This window comes from Anoplopoma fimbria, chromosome 24 (assembly GCF_027596085.1).
Source record: "Anoplopoma fimbria isolate UVic2021 breed Golden Eagle Sablefish chromosome 24, Afim_UVic_2022, whole genome shotgun sequence".
Taxonomy (NCBI): domain Eukaryota; kingdom Metazoa; phylum Chordata; class Actinopteri; order Perciformes; family Anoplopomatidae; genus Anoplopoma; species Anoplopoma fimbria.
In genome coordinates, this window is record NC_072472.1 from 25245023 (window position 1) to 25262728 (window position 17706).

The 17706-nt window shown below is 40.7% G+C and overlaps 1 protein-coding gene across 3 annotated transcripts in view; it reads right to left on the reverse strand.

Annotated features, from left to right (window-relative positions):
- specc1 (sperm antigen with calponin homology and coiled-coil domains 1) overlaps positions 1 to 17706 on the reverse strand; it is a 61797-nt gene that overhangs the window by 20979 nt on the left and 23112 nt on the right. For 2 of the 3 annotated variants that reach the window (XM_054625891.1, XM_054625892.1), the window contains 5 exons: positions 14474 to 16035; positions 11775 to 11982; positions 11057 to 11130; positions 9521 to 9696; positions 6043 to 7663 (listed from right to left, as the gene is read on the reverse strand). In XM_054625891.1, coding sequence (XP_054481866.1) covers positions 7612 to 7663; positions 9521 to 9696; positions 11057 to 11130; positions 11775 to 11982; positions 14474 to 16035 — 2072 coding nt within the window. In that variant the 3' untranslated portion in view covers positions 6043 to 7611. Of the gene's footprint in view, positions 1 to 905; positions 1009 to 3330; positions 3476 to 4585; positions 4662 to 4777; positions 4879 to 5448; positions 5613 to 6042; positions 7664 to 9520; positions 9697 to 11056; positions 11131 to 11774; positions 11983 to 14473; positions 16036 to 17706 lie in introns of those variants that run through there. The other variant, XM_054625890.1, reaches the window with a different exon arrangement.

The window sequence follows — 17706 nt, forward strand, 5'->3', positions numbered from 1 at the left end:
TGCTGTGTGTGTTTTACTAACACTGCCGTGTGTGACCATCAAACATCCAACCTCAGATGAAGGGAGGGTGACTCAAAGTTCACCGAGCAGCATTGTGCTTGAGAAATAGGAACTATTGATCTGACAACTTATCCTATTATTCAGGGCATTTATCACTGGCAAAACTGGGTCTATTTTTAGCAGTTATTGACACCCTTGGCTTTTCAAGACACAGGGATACACGCTGTAGGTTTTAAATGACTCCTTTTTCCTCCTCAACGAGAGTTTACAGGTTGGGACCAGTCTGCCTGTCGGTAATGAGTTTTAGCATTAGCTAGCTGGCAATCTGGCACACAAACATGATGATTACAAATCTCTAATCCCACAGGGCTCAATGGGCTCCTTAAACTGGGTATTAGGGGAGCAGCTAAACCAGGTGATTGTCAGCACTTGGCTCCATGGACACAGGGAACACAGATGGGGACACGACACAATAACAATGCATAAACAAATGGACATGCATAAAAACAAGCAGGGCTATATATATATACACACCTGTATAAATCCAGTGTGTCTGTAACATGGAGGGCTTTGCATCATTGTTTCCATTACCTCTGTGCCAGTGACTTCATATTCCCAGTGAGATGACAGGTGGGTGAATGGTGGGGCTACAAACAGTTATGTGCCACTACACTGTAACACCTCAGTGATGGCTGAAAAAACTACAGAGCCCGGGGTTACAGACAGTCCAATGCTGCAGCAATGCAATATAAAGTGAGGGAGTGGGAGCTGTCATGTCACTTTTCAATAAAAACCTGACCAGACTAAAATAAAGCTGCTGGACAATGTAACAGAGAAAAGCAGGGTGTGAAAGTGAATGGATTCCGCCTTGTATATGAGAGAGGTCTCTGGCCTGTGATCCCTACCGGATAGCCTTCTGTTTTCTTCTGGCACCACTTCAGTAAAGCGTTTCTCTTAGATCCCCCATACTCCCGCGCCAGTGCAGCCAAGGGGTCCTTTCTTTCCACACTGTCACCAGGGGAACACAAACAGCAATCACACACACAGAGAGAGAGAGAGAGAGAGAGAGAGAGAGAGAGAGAGAGAGAGAGAGTGGGAGCGGTTACAAAACGTCATAAAGTCATAATAATACAAGTTCTGTAAGTAATTACTTATAGTTTAAGAATGTGTAACATTTTTCCAAACAAATTTCCTTTCAAAAATGTTGTTGTCTAAGTGGCATTAATGTAAAAAGCTAAATTATTGATGATTCTTTTTGAAAATATGGCTTAGATCAGGAAAGATAAAAAGGGTAAGCAGTCCTGTTTACACACCAGAGGGAAAACAGTTGAAAAGGACCATTTAATGCAAATCATTTGACCATTAACATTGTGCATCAAATTATGATAATGAGACCATTAAATATAATGTATTCAAAAAACATGGATGTATATTGCATTAATATCCTCTATAGCTTAAAACTTAATACTGTTAATATAGAGGCATAATGACAGGATGATATTGTATAATGGTCTGCACAGAACGAACCATGAGGGAGAAAATGAAAATAAGTTTTAGTTAAAGAACTAAAGTGATCCATTCATATAATCATTTGAGACTCCGTTACTAACCTTTCCTACATAGTTAATCTAATTTCCATATGTTCCCTCTCTGAAAACCAGGATTTAAATCAACAAAAGGAACTTTATTATTTGATCTTGAGTTGTATGGTATCATCACAAGATTGAAGCATCTTTGCAGTTCAGTGTATTTGTGTTAGAGTCTAGACTTGGCTCAAGTCAACCATATACAGCTCAGTGTTCAGTTTGGCTTTAAGTTTGGTAGAATGTAAGGCTTTAGCACAGGCTTGTTTTGGAATCCCTCCCTCTCTCTATACTTTTTTACTTAATTCCATCTCCATGTGCTCACTAATATAGGACACAGAAATGACAAAGTGGTACAACAGATTGTTTGAAATGCATATCTGAAGTTTATTCAGAGGGTCTGCTCCCTGGGGGTTTGTGCTGGAACTGAGGCCATGGGAAGACAACAAGACACGGTCGTTGCTCTGAGCATGGTGAACATTTCACACCTTGCAGCAACTCTGCTGTTAAATTCATTATTTCTCTGTTTAAGTCACCGCAAGGCCAGAAGCTGCAAGGCCTTGTCCAAACTCATTTCACAGGGGCCAGAGGGTGCGTATACGTTCATCAGCAGTGATAGATTAGCTTTATCATGACATAAGCCTGAAACCATACCAAACACGGTAATGTCCTGCTGCTGATCTGCTGTTTGAGAGATAAGGCCTGTGTGAAGGTCTGCAATATGGTTCCACGCATTTACATTAATAATGTACAAAGATGTAAATATGTGAGAGCATTTACACAGCTTGATAGATAGATAGATTGATTCAATAATATAACTCAATAATGTCATGATACCAGAGGAAGAAGAAGTGCTGCTGGACAGACAGTAACACTGACAGTAGTGTTTATCAATGTTAACAGTACATAATCATTTGGTTGAAGCTGAGGGTAATGTCCTGTGTGATGACATATTATTTGACTGCTTCTCACTGCTGCTTGGCTCTGTGTGACAACATGTAAAAATCCAACTGGTTGCAGTGGTAGTTGAGCATGGGTCTAACTAAGTGGAGTGCTACAATTGGTCACTTTTGAGTGTACACTCAAAGGGGGAGTGATCTGTACTGGAACATCATAGCCTTTAATGCCAGAGGTCAGAAGATGGAAGATGTTTGTTTAACTTCCGTCTCTCTTCCCCTTCTGATAAGAACACTCTGTGTCAACACCGTGGGTAATTAATGTTGTACAACTCTAAAGTTGCTCAACTTGGACTTGAATATTTAAAACTGTATTGTAGTAAAATATGTTGTTACTTAAAAACCCTACAATGTTGCAAAGTAGTAGTTGCATTAACACCAAACCTGTTATCAAGGAATGAAGGAGGAACTTCTGTTTCACTGAAATGCAGAAGTTTTTGTAATGTAAGTGATTATTCCACCGTCTGTTCTGTTGCATTTTTGTATTAGTCAGAGCATGTGTGTGCGATTGCAGATGTGTTAGAGAGGGCACAAACCTGGTTTCACAACATTCATTCTGTCTGATTTCCTGTGTATTTCAACCACCAAAGTGTTGCATGTAGAGAAGTCATTATATAAACTTTTTTATAGTTTATAAAAAAGTTTTCTAATTTTAGGCTAAAGGAAACAAATGTTTTGCTGTTTAAGGAAGGTTGTTAAGGCTAGCTCCCCTAGTTCCAATGAAACCTGCACAGCTAAACAAGTGGAATTATCCAACATTGAATTGGACAAAATCATTTGGGGAAGCCAACCTAAGTTTGCTGTTGCCTCGGTTGTAGCTGAAGGATGATGTGCGGCTGCTGAGGGAGGCGGGGGGTTTGATTACAGACTCCAGAGAAGGACTCTTCCTCATCAGGCTGTTAGGTTTCAGGTCTTCCCCGCAACCCGACAACTTATCTGCGGTAGTCAGAAACAGAGGGATCATGATATATTTTATAAACACATTGTAAGATGCATTAGTTATTTTGTTGCAGTAGTAGGACTGCAAAAAAAAGTATGGGTGAGTATAAACATTCAAGAGCAGGTTTTGAAAAGATAAAAATGAACAACTGGAAATGGAAAGCAAATTCATGCTACTGTAGGACTAAAAAGTCAGAGATTTTTCAAATCTTTTAAGAAATGTCAAAGTATGGTCCACGGGTCCTAAATAGGAAAACCCTGCCACCTTCCGTTTTCATCCCAGTCTTCAAAATACTCTAAATAGCGCTGCCGGAGGGCCTCTGTCCTGCCTAAACAAGTCTATACTTTAGCAACTGAGGGGTGAAGTTTTCAGCTTGAGAGAAGGCAGACAGTTTAAAAAGATCATGGAAGAAACGCAAAATTTTGACCTGCTGTTTTACTGAAACAGCACACTACATGGTTATGCTTTCTATAATGTCCATGCAACTTCTAATCGCATTACAAACCATTATAAAAAAAATGATAATGTATTACAACTACGGGAATTACAGTACACTATGATCCTTCGAAAACTTGACCTTAGAGATCGTTATAAAATGTTTTATAATGTGTTATGTTTCTTGTTATAATGCATTATGAATATTTGAATGCTTATAACTATAGTTGCTATAGTTAGTTATACAATGCTATGAGATCATAACGCGTTATAAGTCTGTTTATAATGCATTATAGACATTAGCGTGCACATGTTACTGTATTTTTCTCAGTCAACTTATGAATGAAGGAGCTGGAACATCTGTTGACTGTAGATGCAGACATTTTAAGAGTTTAGTCACCATATTTACAGTATTTGCTTTCAGAGAATCAAATCATAAAACTACCCACAAAACCAACGGAAGTCGGGTGATGACACATCTTTATTTAACTCTCTGTGTAAACATTTCAGCCATTTTTAAACGATCTGACTCATAGTAGCACTTTGGCTGGCTGTGCTTTGCCCTAAAAGCAGTGTGAGAGGCCCTTTATTTGTAATCATAAATTAAATATGGATAAACATGTTAATGAAACATCATGACCTCCAACTAAATCCACATTTGTGTTACATACCATGATGATGAGAGAACTCTCCATGGTGGATTCTTTTTTCTAATGTCTTTGAAAGTGGCTTTATGTACGTGTGTCTCTAAAAGAATATAAAACAAAAACAGAGATCTCGTCACATCAGAGTGTGTAACAGTGAATCACTTGTAGGAAGTTATTTTCTTTACATTTGAAGAGGGAAAATATCTAAGTGTATACCTGGATAGGGGAGACAGCAGCAGCAGGTGCAGTGCGTACCGGGATCCCACTCAGCGGGGTTCTTGGAGAGGAATGCATTTGAACTGTGTGTCCTGGTCCATCTGGAAGCCAAGATAATATACCCATTGATTATTGTACCGAAAGAGAACTGTAAGGCAGAAAGAAAATGACTCTTCAGTCTTCAGTATAGCTTGAGATTAAACAAATATAAAAAGAAGCAAGGAGAGAACTGCACTTAAAACCAGGAGCAGAATAACATCCAAGTGTTTGGCCTCTCTTCATCCTGAAATCAATTTGTAGTATCCAGTACAGACAGCATTCATTTGTTGGTTAGATTATTAGCTATGTTTACTTATTATTTGATTATATGCAGTGTCCACTTCATTAGGTACAACTACACAGCCTAATGGAATCCAATACAACTCTTCTGCCATAAGGTCTACCTTTATGATGGCTATTATATCCAGTTTTTGTTGACACTGTCCCAAAGGTCAGCCCAGGCCACACAGACTCCAAAACAGTGAACTACTCATGACTTCGCTGAAGAGATGTGACAGAAATCCACGCTGGAGATCTCATCAGCTGTTCTTCTCTATAGTTACACTGCTGTGTTGGGGTTCACTGTGTGTGTGTGTGTGTGTGTGTGTGGTGTTGGAGTGCTCGGTGCTCACTCTGTCCAACAGTATCAAAGGACTTAATGAGGGATTTGACAGTAGCTCCGGATTCTGAGTCGGCATCTCCTGTGGCGTCGGAGGTCGTGGTCGGGATCATGGAGATGCTGCACCAGTGACGGTTGATATCGAAGTCGAACACCCTCTCCTCGTCACCTTGGGACCTAACAGACAAAATGAACAGGGTTGCTGTGTAGACACATACACAATACATACATCTGTGGAGATGAGAATCAAAACCCCTTACTTTACTATTTATTTTATGAGATTATCTGCTGATTAGAATGAATGAGTGTTTACTCAGTGTATTGACAAGATCATGTGAACAAAGTTTGAACTGAAGAACTGTCAATAACCAATGATCAACTGCAGATTTAAACTTGGAACACTAAATCTGAGCTGTCCGGTCATCACGGCACTTTGTACTCATTGCCCCCCGGTGGACATTGGACTCCCGGCTACAGAGTGAGGGGATTTGGACTATCTTTATCAGTGATGAATGACAAGTAAGGAATTTGTGTCTTTAACTTTGCACTCAACTCACCTCCAAAGAGTGTAGACTCAAAGAGATACACAACCACAGTTGGACTGGTGTAATGTCATTTATTCGTTTGCCTAATGAACAACAGTCAAACAGACATACGGTACACTTTATGTATTCTTTCACAGGCAGAGAACCAGTCTTTCTAGTCTTTCTTTGCACAATAAATTAACAACACATTCACTGTATTGTTTTGTATATGGCTTAACCATAGACAGAAAATGACTTATTAAACAGTTACCATCTTCTTTTTTTCTAGATGGTATTTTTGAGCATATTCCAATGTTTACATTTTGAGCACCAATACCTTATCTGGTAGAGCAGTATGGCTTTTAATAAAATATGCACAAATTGAATTTCTTTGATAAAAATGTAACTTCTCTAAATGGAACCTGAGATCCTGAAACATGCCATTGTACTACAACAACACCGGATAATGTGTATGGGTTTGGCTCAAAGGTGAAATAAATCAACCATGTGGTAAGTGATGTATCTTTTTAAGTAAGCAACATCACACCATGAGGATCAAAAGGATGCTGAAAATATCTGTCAATATGTTTAACATAGTGATTTAAGATTGATCAACAGGTATCAGAGCTTTGAGTGTCCTTTTGAGGTTCAGTTAAAAGGTCTACGTGTTTGATTCTTTATGAACTTATCAGGGATGTTGCTGAAAAGAGGAAGGGTAGAAAATGAGTTCAACTCATCCGACAGTGGAAAAATAATCATTTAAGAAATCTTCTTATTTGTTGTGTCAAAATGGTCTATTAACCTTTTGGTATGTTTGAGGATAGTAAAACATGACTCTGAGGTACGGCTGTTTGTGTTTATGGCAGTCTTAAAATCTAATTTTGGCAGTGTTCTGGATCTGCCTGCATTGCTGAAATCAAACTCATCCTGGTTACATAGCAATCATCAAAAGTACATATACAACAGCAACAGAGAAAATGATACCAGTATATCCACATTGAAGAAACCTGTATGGTAATTATCTGTTCCGTAGTGCCATCTAATGGATAAATAATGATACTGCATTCAGTTTCATTTCATGACCAAAGACCAAACTTATATCTTAAAGTGAGGTTGTTGTTTTTCTTTCAACAGATCATAAATGTCTATCTTTAAAGTATGCAGACTTAGGCCAACGTGAAAGTAATTTGACTGATAGAGAAATAGTATAAAAAACATGAGCCAGCTGTTTTTTAATAATATCAACTTGACTCAATTCTGCTGCATTGCTCTTGCCTTTAAGTTTTCTGATGTTACTTTGTTCTTGGGCTTTATGTAACAGATTATTATCCTTTAACTTTCTAAAAAGGCACAAATCAGCTTTGCACAGTATGAAAAGATGTCTTTCGTTTCTTTAACACGGGTCAAGAAAATCTACAAACAAAGAATACATTCATTGAGAAAGAAAAATACAGAATTATTATTCAAAAGGTTCCATAAGACATGTAAAGAAATTCAAGCCAGACTCTGTATCACAAGACTCTTTGTGTACTGCATCTACACTGGTCACTGTGGCTTTGAATGAGACTGGTTCACAACATTACATTTTGAATGACAGAGAAAGTTAATAAGTGCAACAATAACACTGTCTTCACGTGGTGGAGGGCACCTCTCTAGTGCCCTTCTACTGCCGTCTTGGTATCAAAAGTGGCTCCGGTGCTTAATCTGAAAGAAAAGAAGAAGGAGGATGTACTACTTTATACTGTATTTAAACATGGCTGTGTATGTGTATGTGCATTGTACATGTGCAGCAAATCTTGAGATCTTATATTTCTTTTTGAACTTTGATACTATAAAAAGCAGACCGCTGGAAACTTCTGGCCTATTTTTTAAACTCCGTTCCATGCATACCTCATAGGATTAATAAGGTCACTCATAATGTCTATTATGACTAGTTCACTCGCTGATGAAGACGCTATGCAAATGTATCTGAAGAACATGATGCATAGCATGAGTTTAATCCAATCATGCGGTGCAGCCCATCCTGCTATCTCACCAAATATGTCGGAGGATTATTCATTCAAAGAACAGCAGGTGGCACCAGATACATCTACTTGAACGGCAGGTTTAAAGAACAAGGCAAAGCAAACCAGAAGGATTAGATAGTCCTGAAGGTGCAATCAGCCGGCATACAGAAAGACGGACAGAGTGAGACAGGCTGTAGCAGCAACACGAAGCCAAACACAGATAGGAAGGTCAGTGAACAGCAGCAGCAGCAGCAGCAGCAGCAGCAGCAGCAGCACACAGAGGAGGGGATGCAGGCTGGCTGACAGAGGGCTGACAGGGCAGGGAACTCACCTGGACTTTACATAAGGAGGCTTGTCAGAGGGGCATCTTTGACAGGGTCATCACAGGGAGCTGCTGGAGGTGGGGAGCGGACGCAGCGCAACAGCTAATCTCGGGGAAAGTTTGCTGTTTTATCCATGGCCTCAAACTAGCAAAGTAATATACTAAATTCACAAGGACTGCATACAATGTGAACAAGTCATATTTGGTTTTAAACCAAATATTTCTTATACACTCAAACTGCTCTCATGAGGTTTGTGAGGTGATATAGTACGACTGAATAGGTTTCAAGTAGAATCGTTTAGAGATCATTTGCTTTCTTTAAGCACTATACCATGACTGGCCAAACAAATAAACAGAGAGCTATACAGTAGCAAATCTAAACAGACTTTGCCACAGGAAGTATTGACCTGGCATGATTATGAAAGGGGACAACACTGTCAAAAACACGATGCAATTGCACGCTCAAAAACACTTATATATACAGTATAACCACACAAAAACCAATGCAACTCTCTTTATAAGTACATCAATCACATTACTGCATGGCCACAGTGCGACGACACTCCATAAATTCTTAAAAAGCATGACAAATTGCCGTGAAATATTGACAGAGTTACAGTTGCTTCTGTGTTGAATTGTAAATCACTTCAAAGCAGCATCTGTGCGTAGAGCACATCTTTCCTTCTTATATAATAATAATTCCTCTAATAAATATTCTGTAGTTTATTGTGCAGTGTGAGGTTTGAATGTCACTTTAGGGCAATGCTCAGTGTGGAAGAGGGAGACAGAGAGGGCAGCAGCTTAAAGGAGTAGAATACACAGAGGGAAATACCGCAGGAGACTGCTAATTTACCAACAGAGTCTGCCAAACCCCAGAAACCTAAACACTGAAACTCTGAGGATTTAATCTTGTGAAATACCAAGACATGAACCCAATAATGTCTAAACACTAAATACATCCAGGTAAATATTGTATCCTGCTTTTACAACAGATACAACTTTTGGAAACCTCTTAAGAGATTATTGAGAGTTAAATTTATAATATATTACTGTTTGTATCACATGTTTAAAACAGTAGATTGGGGATATGGCAAGACTCTGGCAGGTATCTCATGTCCACATTGTGTTTAGAGAGAAAGGATCTGCAGCCCGATGCTGAACAGGGGAGGCGGGAGGTGGGAGATTGGTGGAGTGGGAGGAATTGTAAAAAAAGCAGTATGGTGGATATGGTACCTGACACCCTGCAGGGCTTCCAGGTCTGTAGAAAGCTTTGCACTGCGATCCTGTTCCTCCTGCAGCTGCCTCCTGAGTGTACGCAGCTCCTGCTGAGCCTCCACCTTGATGTCATTTGCCACCACCACTGCTGTCTGGAGGTCCGCCTGGAACCGACGCCACTCTTCTTTTTCGTCCTAAAGAAAGAAACATATGGATATACAGTATGAAGCACAGGAAGACGCAAGTATAGACACATGCAAAGTCATACAGACACAGGATCTGTTTGTGGACCCTTTGGATCTAGTTGGACGTCAGCATTGAGTGCTTCTAAACTAAAGGCTAACAGCTGATGAATTAATTCTGATAAACAAATGAAACACAAACAATGTAATTTCTCGTGTACTTACTGAAGACACCAACATTTATAGTTTAGGCTGGAAAAACTATATGAACTTCTAGATTTCCCCTTTAATGAAACAGTAAGAAAAACACTCCAAAAGAGAAGCAGAACAACAGCTGCTCTTTGCATTGAAGCAGGCAAAAGACACTGCAAAAATATGTAGGCCTATATTCAATTTTGTTGAGGCAAAAATCAGTACCTTGTAGTCTTGTTTTTAGTTATGGCTTTTAGCTACATTTATAATTTTTCGAATGTTTTTTCATCATCTACCAAGACTTGTGTGTCCATCAGGCAGATACGTGACAGAAAGGAGAGGGGGTTCGAAGGATCAAACAGAGCACTGTACAAAAAGGAGATGACAGCGAAACCCAGGAAAGTGGTATCTGGTGCTCTTGATAATGTTTATTTCTAACAAAAAACTGAAAACAAAGGTGATATTCATGGGAGAATATAAAAAAAAATACATAGCTGCTTGTCTGAACAGCCCAACTGGACGCTACTGGAATAATACTCGGTGGACAGATGCCTCCAAGGTCGAACATTTTGGTAAAAAGACAAAAAACGGAGCACTAGAACATCATCCTGGCCTTAAAGTGGTACAGTACTCCACCTAAAATTCTCTTTTTAGTATCACTCACTCACCCCACACAAAATCATGGCAGTAAAAGGCATAAAAACTTCCATACTGACTTTTGAATACACAACTGAAAGATAAACCACTCTTCGTCCGTCCCTCTGTATGCCCATTCTGTTCAAAATACTCATCATTCAACCACAATATTATGGCTACAGTTAATTCCCGGCTTCAGTGTCATGCTATAGCCCTAATCATAACTCAGAGGCCCTGCCTAATTTATTATGCAATTTTGCTTTTATTATTTTTTATTTATTTCACAAGGTGAAAAGAGAGAGACAGGAAAAGAGACAGACGTGCAACAAAGGTAGATCTGATCAAAGTAGCGAAGTGACACCGCTAATTTGAAATTTGAAACTTTCTTCTATATTATCTTTAAAACAACCTCAATCATTTTTGTTTTGTTGACAACTGTTAAGTGTCTTTAGCCTGTGATGGCCAAATTTCTGATAAAATAAATAAATAACACATCACAGACGTTATATGAGCTTCATCTGTCTTCTTACTGAAACTTCCTTACCTTAATCTGTCTACCCAAGACTTTCAGTTGTCGGTCTGATTCAGCTTTCTGCTCCTCCAGCTTTTTGACAAGATCTGCAATGACAAATTATTCAAGCTGTTTGAGAACCACAGGTGTAACGTACTGTAGATTCAGGACGGATTCACAGTAATCAAACACAGCATTCACAATTAATCAAACAGTTTTCTGTGTGAGGATACAGCAGACCATCTTTAGCAAAAATGCTCCTATAAAAGTAACAGTTATCTGGACTGTATTAGATCACTCTTGAAATTATTCTCATTACTGCAATAATATTCGTATCAGACCCATCTCATCTGCCATAATTCATAACAGCTTGTGGAAACAGTGTGTCCACCCATTTCATATTTGCCAACTGCACCACTAGCAAGTCAGAGACAGCTGTGTTACAGTATGGCCTCATTTTCCTGCCTGATTCTCACTCCAGTTTGTAAGGTTAGTTATAGAATACACATGGCCAAAACTAATGCAGCCCTGGAATAAATCCTTCTTCCATGGAGATTATAATATACAGGTATTATTGGAAGTGTTAAAAGTGGTATCATTTCAACTTTATGGTCATTTTGGAGGTGTTTCTAATATTTTCTCGCAAGCTCAAAATTGGAAAACACTGAACTGATTTATTTCTCTTTATAACATTTTCGACTGCTGACTAAAAGTCTGCACAGAAAACTGAACAGCCAGTGAAAGGACATACTCTCCATATCCAGAACGGCTTGGTTGGTGTGGCAGTTGACGGCCCTCTGCTGCTCCACCTGGTCCTCCAGTTCAAAGATGGTCTCCTTCAGCTCCTTCACCTGGTTCTCAGCGTGGATCCCGGCCTCCTCCAGCGCAGTAACCCGGCCACTGAGCTCCTGCTCCCTCCTCTCAGCCCGCTCCTGAACCTGCTGGCATTTAGCCTCCACCTGTGTATGTGTGTACATTTGTGAGATTATGATGGGTTCAGTACAGTGATGGATTAAATGAAAGAGGCTGTGTTTCATGTGAAAGTAATTACTGGCTGCCACTGTGCTAATTAGATGGAAGCACTTAAGTCACATTTGGCTCAATACAGATGTTTTATGAAATCTCCCAGACATCCTTGTTGTGCAGCGATTCCATTTCCATTTCTTTCTTTTTGCTTTTTTACATCTCTGTCTTTCAAATGATTAGATTAAAGATGCTCTCAACAGAAAAAGCTGTGTCAAGATTTGTGGGTGGCTGGTTGAAAAAGACAAGCAGTATGTGTGAGGAAACCACTGACCAAAATGTAATTAAAGCAGTCTTGAATCTCATGGTATAGTAGTGTTTTATATTGAAGTGATACATTTTTTTTTCTGGTGATCCAATTATCTAAGGCTGATATAAATTGTTTTCTCTCCTGTGTTAATTAAGAACAGTTGAAAAACAAAGTTCAGGCAGGGGATTTTTTCTTCAGGTGAGATTTCATTTCTACATGCACGATGAAAACAAGGTACATACAGTGGGTACGGAAAGTATTCTGACCCCTTTAAATTTTTCACTCTTTGTTTCATTGCAGCCATTTGCTAAAATCGAAAAAGTTCATTTTTTTTCGCATTAATGTACACTCAGCAACCCATCTTGACAGAAAAAAACAGAAATGTAGAAATTTTTGCAAATTTATTAAAAAAGAAAAACTGAAATATCACATGGTCACTTTTTCGATTTTAGCAAATGGCTGCAATGAAACAAAGGGTGAAAAATTTAAAGGGGTCTGAATACTTTCCGTACCCACTGTATATTGTGTGTTAGCAAGTTACATACATTACTATCAGGTTGTTCTTTTGGCTAGAAATGTGTGGATTGACTCTAATCTGCCGTTTGGAAAAAAATGTAAACTTTTAGTCCTGTTTAGGACATTGGGTGGTGGCATAATTTCCAGTTTGACTACTGCACATAAGTACACATTGCACATTTGGTGCAGCTTCCACAATTACTTACTTACTTATTACACATATGTCAAGCCCATTTTCATATATGATAAAAGTCACATAGAAACAATGGTACATGTAAACATTCAACTGGGTTGTGAATGTTAATAAATGCTTACAGCAGTTATGCTTGAGTCCACACAGTGCTGTTTACACATGAGCTTAACTATGTCTGACAATGACCGCTGGGTCACAGTATGATACTAACAAGCAAGGTGACAGTGACTCATGGAAATAAGAGATCAGACTGGATTAGTTCTGACCGCATCAATGTTTTCATAGGTTCAACTATTGAATTACATACAAGCTGAAGTCAGTGTACCATGAGGATTCTCGTCATCCATAAAGCAGATCTCTGAGCATAGTGATCTAAAATAAGTAATAGATGTAGTTGTGCAGGATTCTCTCCCTTTCCCTCACACCATGTGGCTCTAATAGATCAGGATGTTCGTGAGTGAAGTTATGGAGTGGCCTCACCCTCACACCCATGTGGCAGTGCCTCAGGAGGGTCACACACTGGTGGACCACCCTATTGTTGGCACGGCAGTCACAGTCCAACAATGACGACATCACTAAGCTGATGGTGACACGCCCTGAATTGGAATCAACAACCCCAAATATGACCCCGAACTTACACTGCCTCAGCCATTCTGGTGTTTGTGGTGTTGAAGGGGAAAACCAAAGTGACTCCCTAGAATCATATGAAAACTATTTGAGTGAACATGAGTTCATGTGCTGTGGTGGTGAAGTGATGAACAAGACCTAATACCAGCTGTAAAGCCTGTTTAATGGTCATGTTTGACTCATAATGGAAATAGTGTGTCCTTATGTTCACATTCAATAAGTGGTGACTGCCAAAAATGATTTCAAATGTTATGTTATTTTTTAATCATTAGCAAGTACTAGATGCTGTCTGGATATTCTGGTCTCTTCCAAATCTATTCCTGAAAATGACTGCATTGCTAGTACAGAATATGAAGAAAAGTTAATCAACTGTTTTTTAAACTAATGAACTGCTGCCTCACTTTTTCAAATGTTACAGTAAATATGGACGGAGAGATTGTTCTTTTGGGAATTCCTGGAAGTTTTGTCAAACACAAGAAAACTAATGAGCTTACTAGCATAACAGTGAGTCATATACAGTACAATTCAAGCCCTGGTTTTGACACACATCACTTAGTACAACACAATGGAAGCAACCAAGTGGAAAAAGTTTGAACTGTGAAGAGACATTCTCCAACCAACAGAGACTTGTCCAGTTTTAAATAGATTAATTTGAATATTTGTCGACATTTGTCTCCAAACAAACAACATGTTATGTTCAGTGATAAATACTAATTCCTTTTGTTACGTTTTGACTGAATTTTGTGAGTCATTTTTAAATAGCAAAATATCTCTACCATTCAGTATTTCCTTTATAGTGTATATACTGTATGTTACACACATAAACATACAACACTCCTACCTTGGACATTGTGGATCGTACATGCTCAGTCTCGGCCTGGGCCTGTAGCAGCTCCTGCCTCAGCTCTGTCAGCTCCTCCTCCAGCATGTCTCTCTCAGCGTGGGCTGTTTTCAGCAGGTTCTGCACCTCAGAGCTGTCACTGGCACTCTGCATGGCCTTCAACTCACCAACTTTTTGCCTCTCAATGTCCACCTGCGCTTTCAGCCTACTGTTTTCCAGCCTGAGACTGTCTGCTGTCGCCCTCTGCTCCTCTGCGGCCTGTGCTGCCTGACCTCCGGCCTCCAGCTCTCTGTCCAGCTGGGCTTGCAGCCTGTCCATCTCCTCTCTGAGGCAGCGCTCCTGGCCCTGGGCCTCCTGGTTCTCCTCCTCCAGAGCCCGAAGGCTGCCTGTCAACTGCTGCTGGATGTCAACCAGCTTCTCCCGTTCGAAACGCGAGCTCTCAACCAGCTCGGTATACCTTTGCTCCAGCTCGGCAAGCCGAGGCCCTTGGCTACCGAGCTCCTCTTCCCTCTGGGCCTGAGCTTGGGCTTGCTCTTGAAGTCTGCCAGCGAGTGTATCGTTCTTCTGGGCCATCATTTCCAGGCGCTCTCTCTGCTGTTGAAGTGAGGTCTGCAGGAGGCGCTTCTCCTCAGCCAGACGCTCGTTCTCAGCCGTCAGCTCCTGCACCACTTGCTGCTGGTCGGACAGCTCCTGCAGAGTTGCCTGCAGCTCCTCCGCCGTGCTGTGGTGGCTCTCCTCCATCTTGTGAATCTGTTCTGTCAGGCTCTGCACTGATGACATGTCCTGCCCTCCTGCATTGGTTAGTGCCCCCGCTACAACGACTTCGCCACTGACACCGCTGCTCGTTGATTCTGAAAGAGATGGGATCTTCTCAAACTCTGAGGAGTCGGGTGATGGTGAGTCCTTGGTGATGTCAGAACTGGAAGAGATAGAGGTTTGGAGAGGACTGGTAGGACAGGGGAGACTGTCCTGTTGTTGAGTTGAGGAGTTGGAGTCTGAGGGTAGGCCATTCACCAAAGGCTTGGAGGGGGAGCTTGAGTTGGTACTAGAGAGAGGAGAGGCCTCCAAGGAAAGCAGCTTTTCCTTCAGTGACTGGTTCTCCTCTCTAAGTCCTGCAAGCTCTCTCTGAAACTTCCCGTTCTTCTCCCTCAGCTCTCCAACCAGCACAAGGGCCTCCGCCACCTGTCCCTGCTCTGGATCTGCAGCAGGCTCTTGCCATGAGACAGAGTTGGGTGAGGGTGAATTGGAGGCTTTACCTTTGCAGCGCTGCAACTCCATCCTGAGATTGCTGATCTCTAAATCTTTGGCCTTGGCCTCAGCCAGCAGCTCCTTCACCTGGCCCTCCAGAACGCCCCTTTCCTGGCCCTCTGCATCTCCACGGGACTTGGTTGAACTACGTGTCTGCTTTGCCAGGGTGGAGAGGCTGGAAGTGCTGGCACTAGAAACCATCCTCTTATTGGTAGAGCTCCTTAGCTGGTCCCTCAAAGAGATGCGGTCTCTTGTTATGGTAGAAGAGAGCTCTCTAGGAGCTGGGATACCAGACTTTTTGGTTGCTTGTGCACCTGCAACACAATTAAAAGCAGAGGTACATATTGAAAAAGTGTACCTACGAGATTAAATCAACATTTGCTGTGGACCATCCACAAAGCAGTTGACGGAGCTGTCTGATTTAGAAATGTAAAATGGGAGATAAAGGTTTTTCGTTTCTTTCTCTATTTCAGCTACACAGACACTTCAGCAGACTGAGTCCTATATCATGAGTCATGAAGCCTTTAAAAACGCCCAAATATGATACTGTCAATATAAGCCCTTTAAAGTTAAAATCTTAATAACCTTTTTAAATAAGCATGAATAATAACCATAACCTACATTCACTAATGAGCAATAGAAAAGTGTTATCTCTGTGTAAATTAAAGAGGGAAATATTGCTACAATATCTGCAAACTTTACAAAAACATTATAAGCAGACAGAAAATAATTAATTGTGTTCGACTGAGATTTAGATAAATCTAATTAACAAGAAGACTCATTTGGACTGCAATTTTGGTTACAGTGCTGATTGAACACGGATTCAAATTTACATTCAGGAAGTTTAAAGTTTCAAAAATCAAATGTTCCTCAGTAGAGTTGCAATATAGCATGCTTGACTTTGGAAAGAGAAGGTTAATGTAATAAGCATACAGACAAGCTGGGACCATGGATTTGTTAACACAATGTAATGACACTAATTGAATGGACAGTGTGTCACATTCAGATGCTTGTATTATTCAGCAGTTTTATGTTGCTGGTCACTGTACTCTATTCACGTATTGTTCTCTGCTTTGACAGCAAACCATCTGCCTGGCACTGTCTGTCTGTTGTCATTCATCACTGCAGCAGAGCTCCACTGTGGCATTTCAAAAGGCATCAGCGTGGGTCGCTGGCCTTTTCCAGACCTCTCTCAGATATGAAGAGTATTTACTGATGTCCGGCGTGAGCAGGGTGCCGGCTGAAAACGTTTTATTGTTTATTTTCCAATCATCAGCAAACGGCGATGCAGACACAACGGGGTTGCTTGTTTCAAAGGATGACAAAGGTCCCTGTGCACGTGGAGCGTTCAGGCACAAAGCAGCTTAAGCAGTGGAGAGACAAAGACGGCCCTGTGTCTCTCCCATGCATACATCATCATCATCATCAAACCCACAGAGCAGAGGCTAGACAGACAGCCTGTGTGCAGAGATAGACAGCGCATCACCCTGAGCAGCACACACACACACATAAAATCCACAAACAAATGGCCTAGTTTAGGATGGAAATCCTATATCCCTGTGGGTTCTTTAAGTACTCTGCCATTGATAGGCACTTTGCACTGACTATCCCCTCTTTGAATAAACTAGCAACTGTGGCAGGAGCTGCCAACACTGGCACAAATACTGGGGTACAAAGCCGTTTAACATTCCCGGAGTGTGCAGCTGTGGTTGAAAAAGTGAGGTGGGTTAGGCTCCCGGTTAAAAGCCACTCTTTAGAAATAACTGCTGTCCTGTAAAATTCACAATAACCAATGCAGCACTTCATCCATATCATTTAGATTCATTTGCTACTAAACAGAGCTGCACTTGACAAAGATCCACTTTTCTGTGCACTTCACAGAGGATGAAGCCATGACTGACAGAATGAGGACAACATGCACTCCAAAATGATGTAGTGTCACATGGAAGATGTTAACACTAGATCAACACTGTGTGTTATAAATT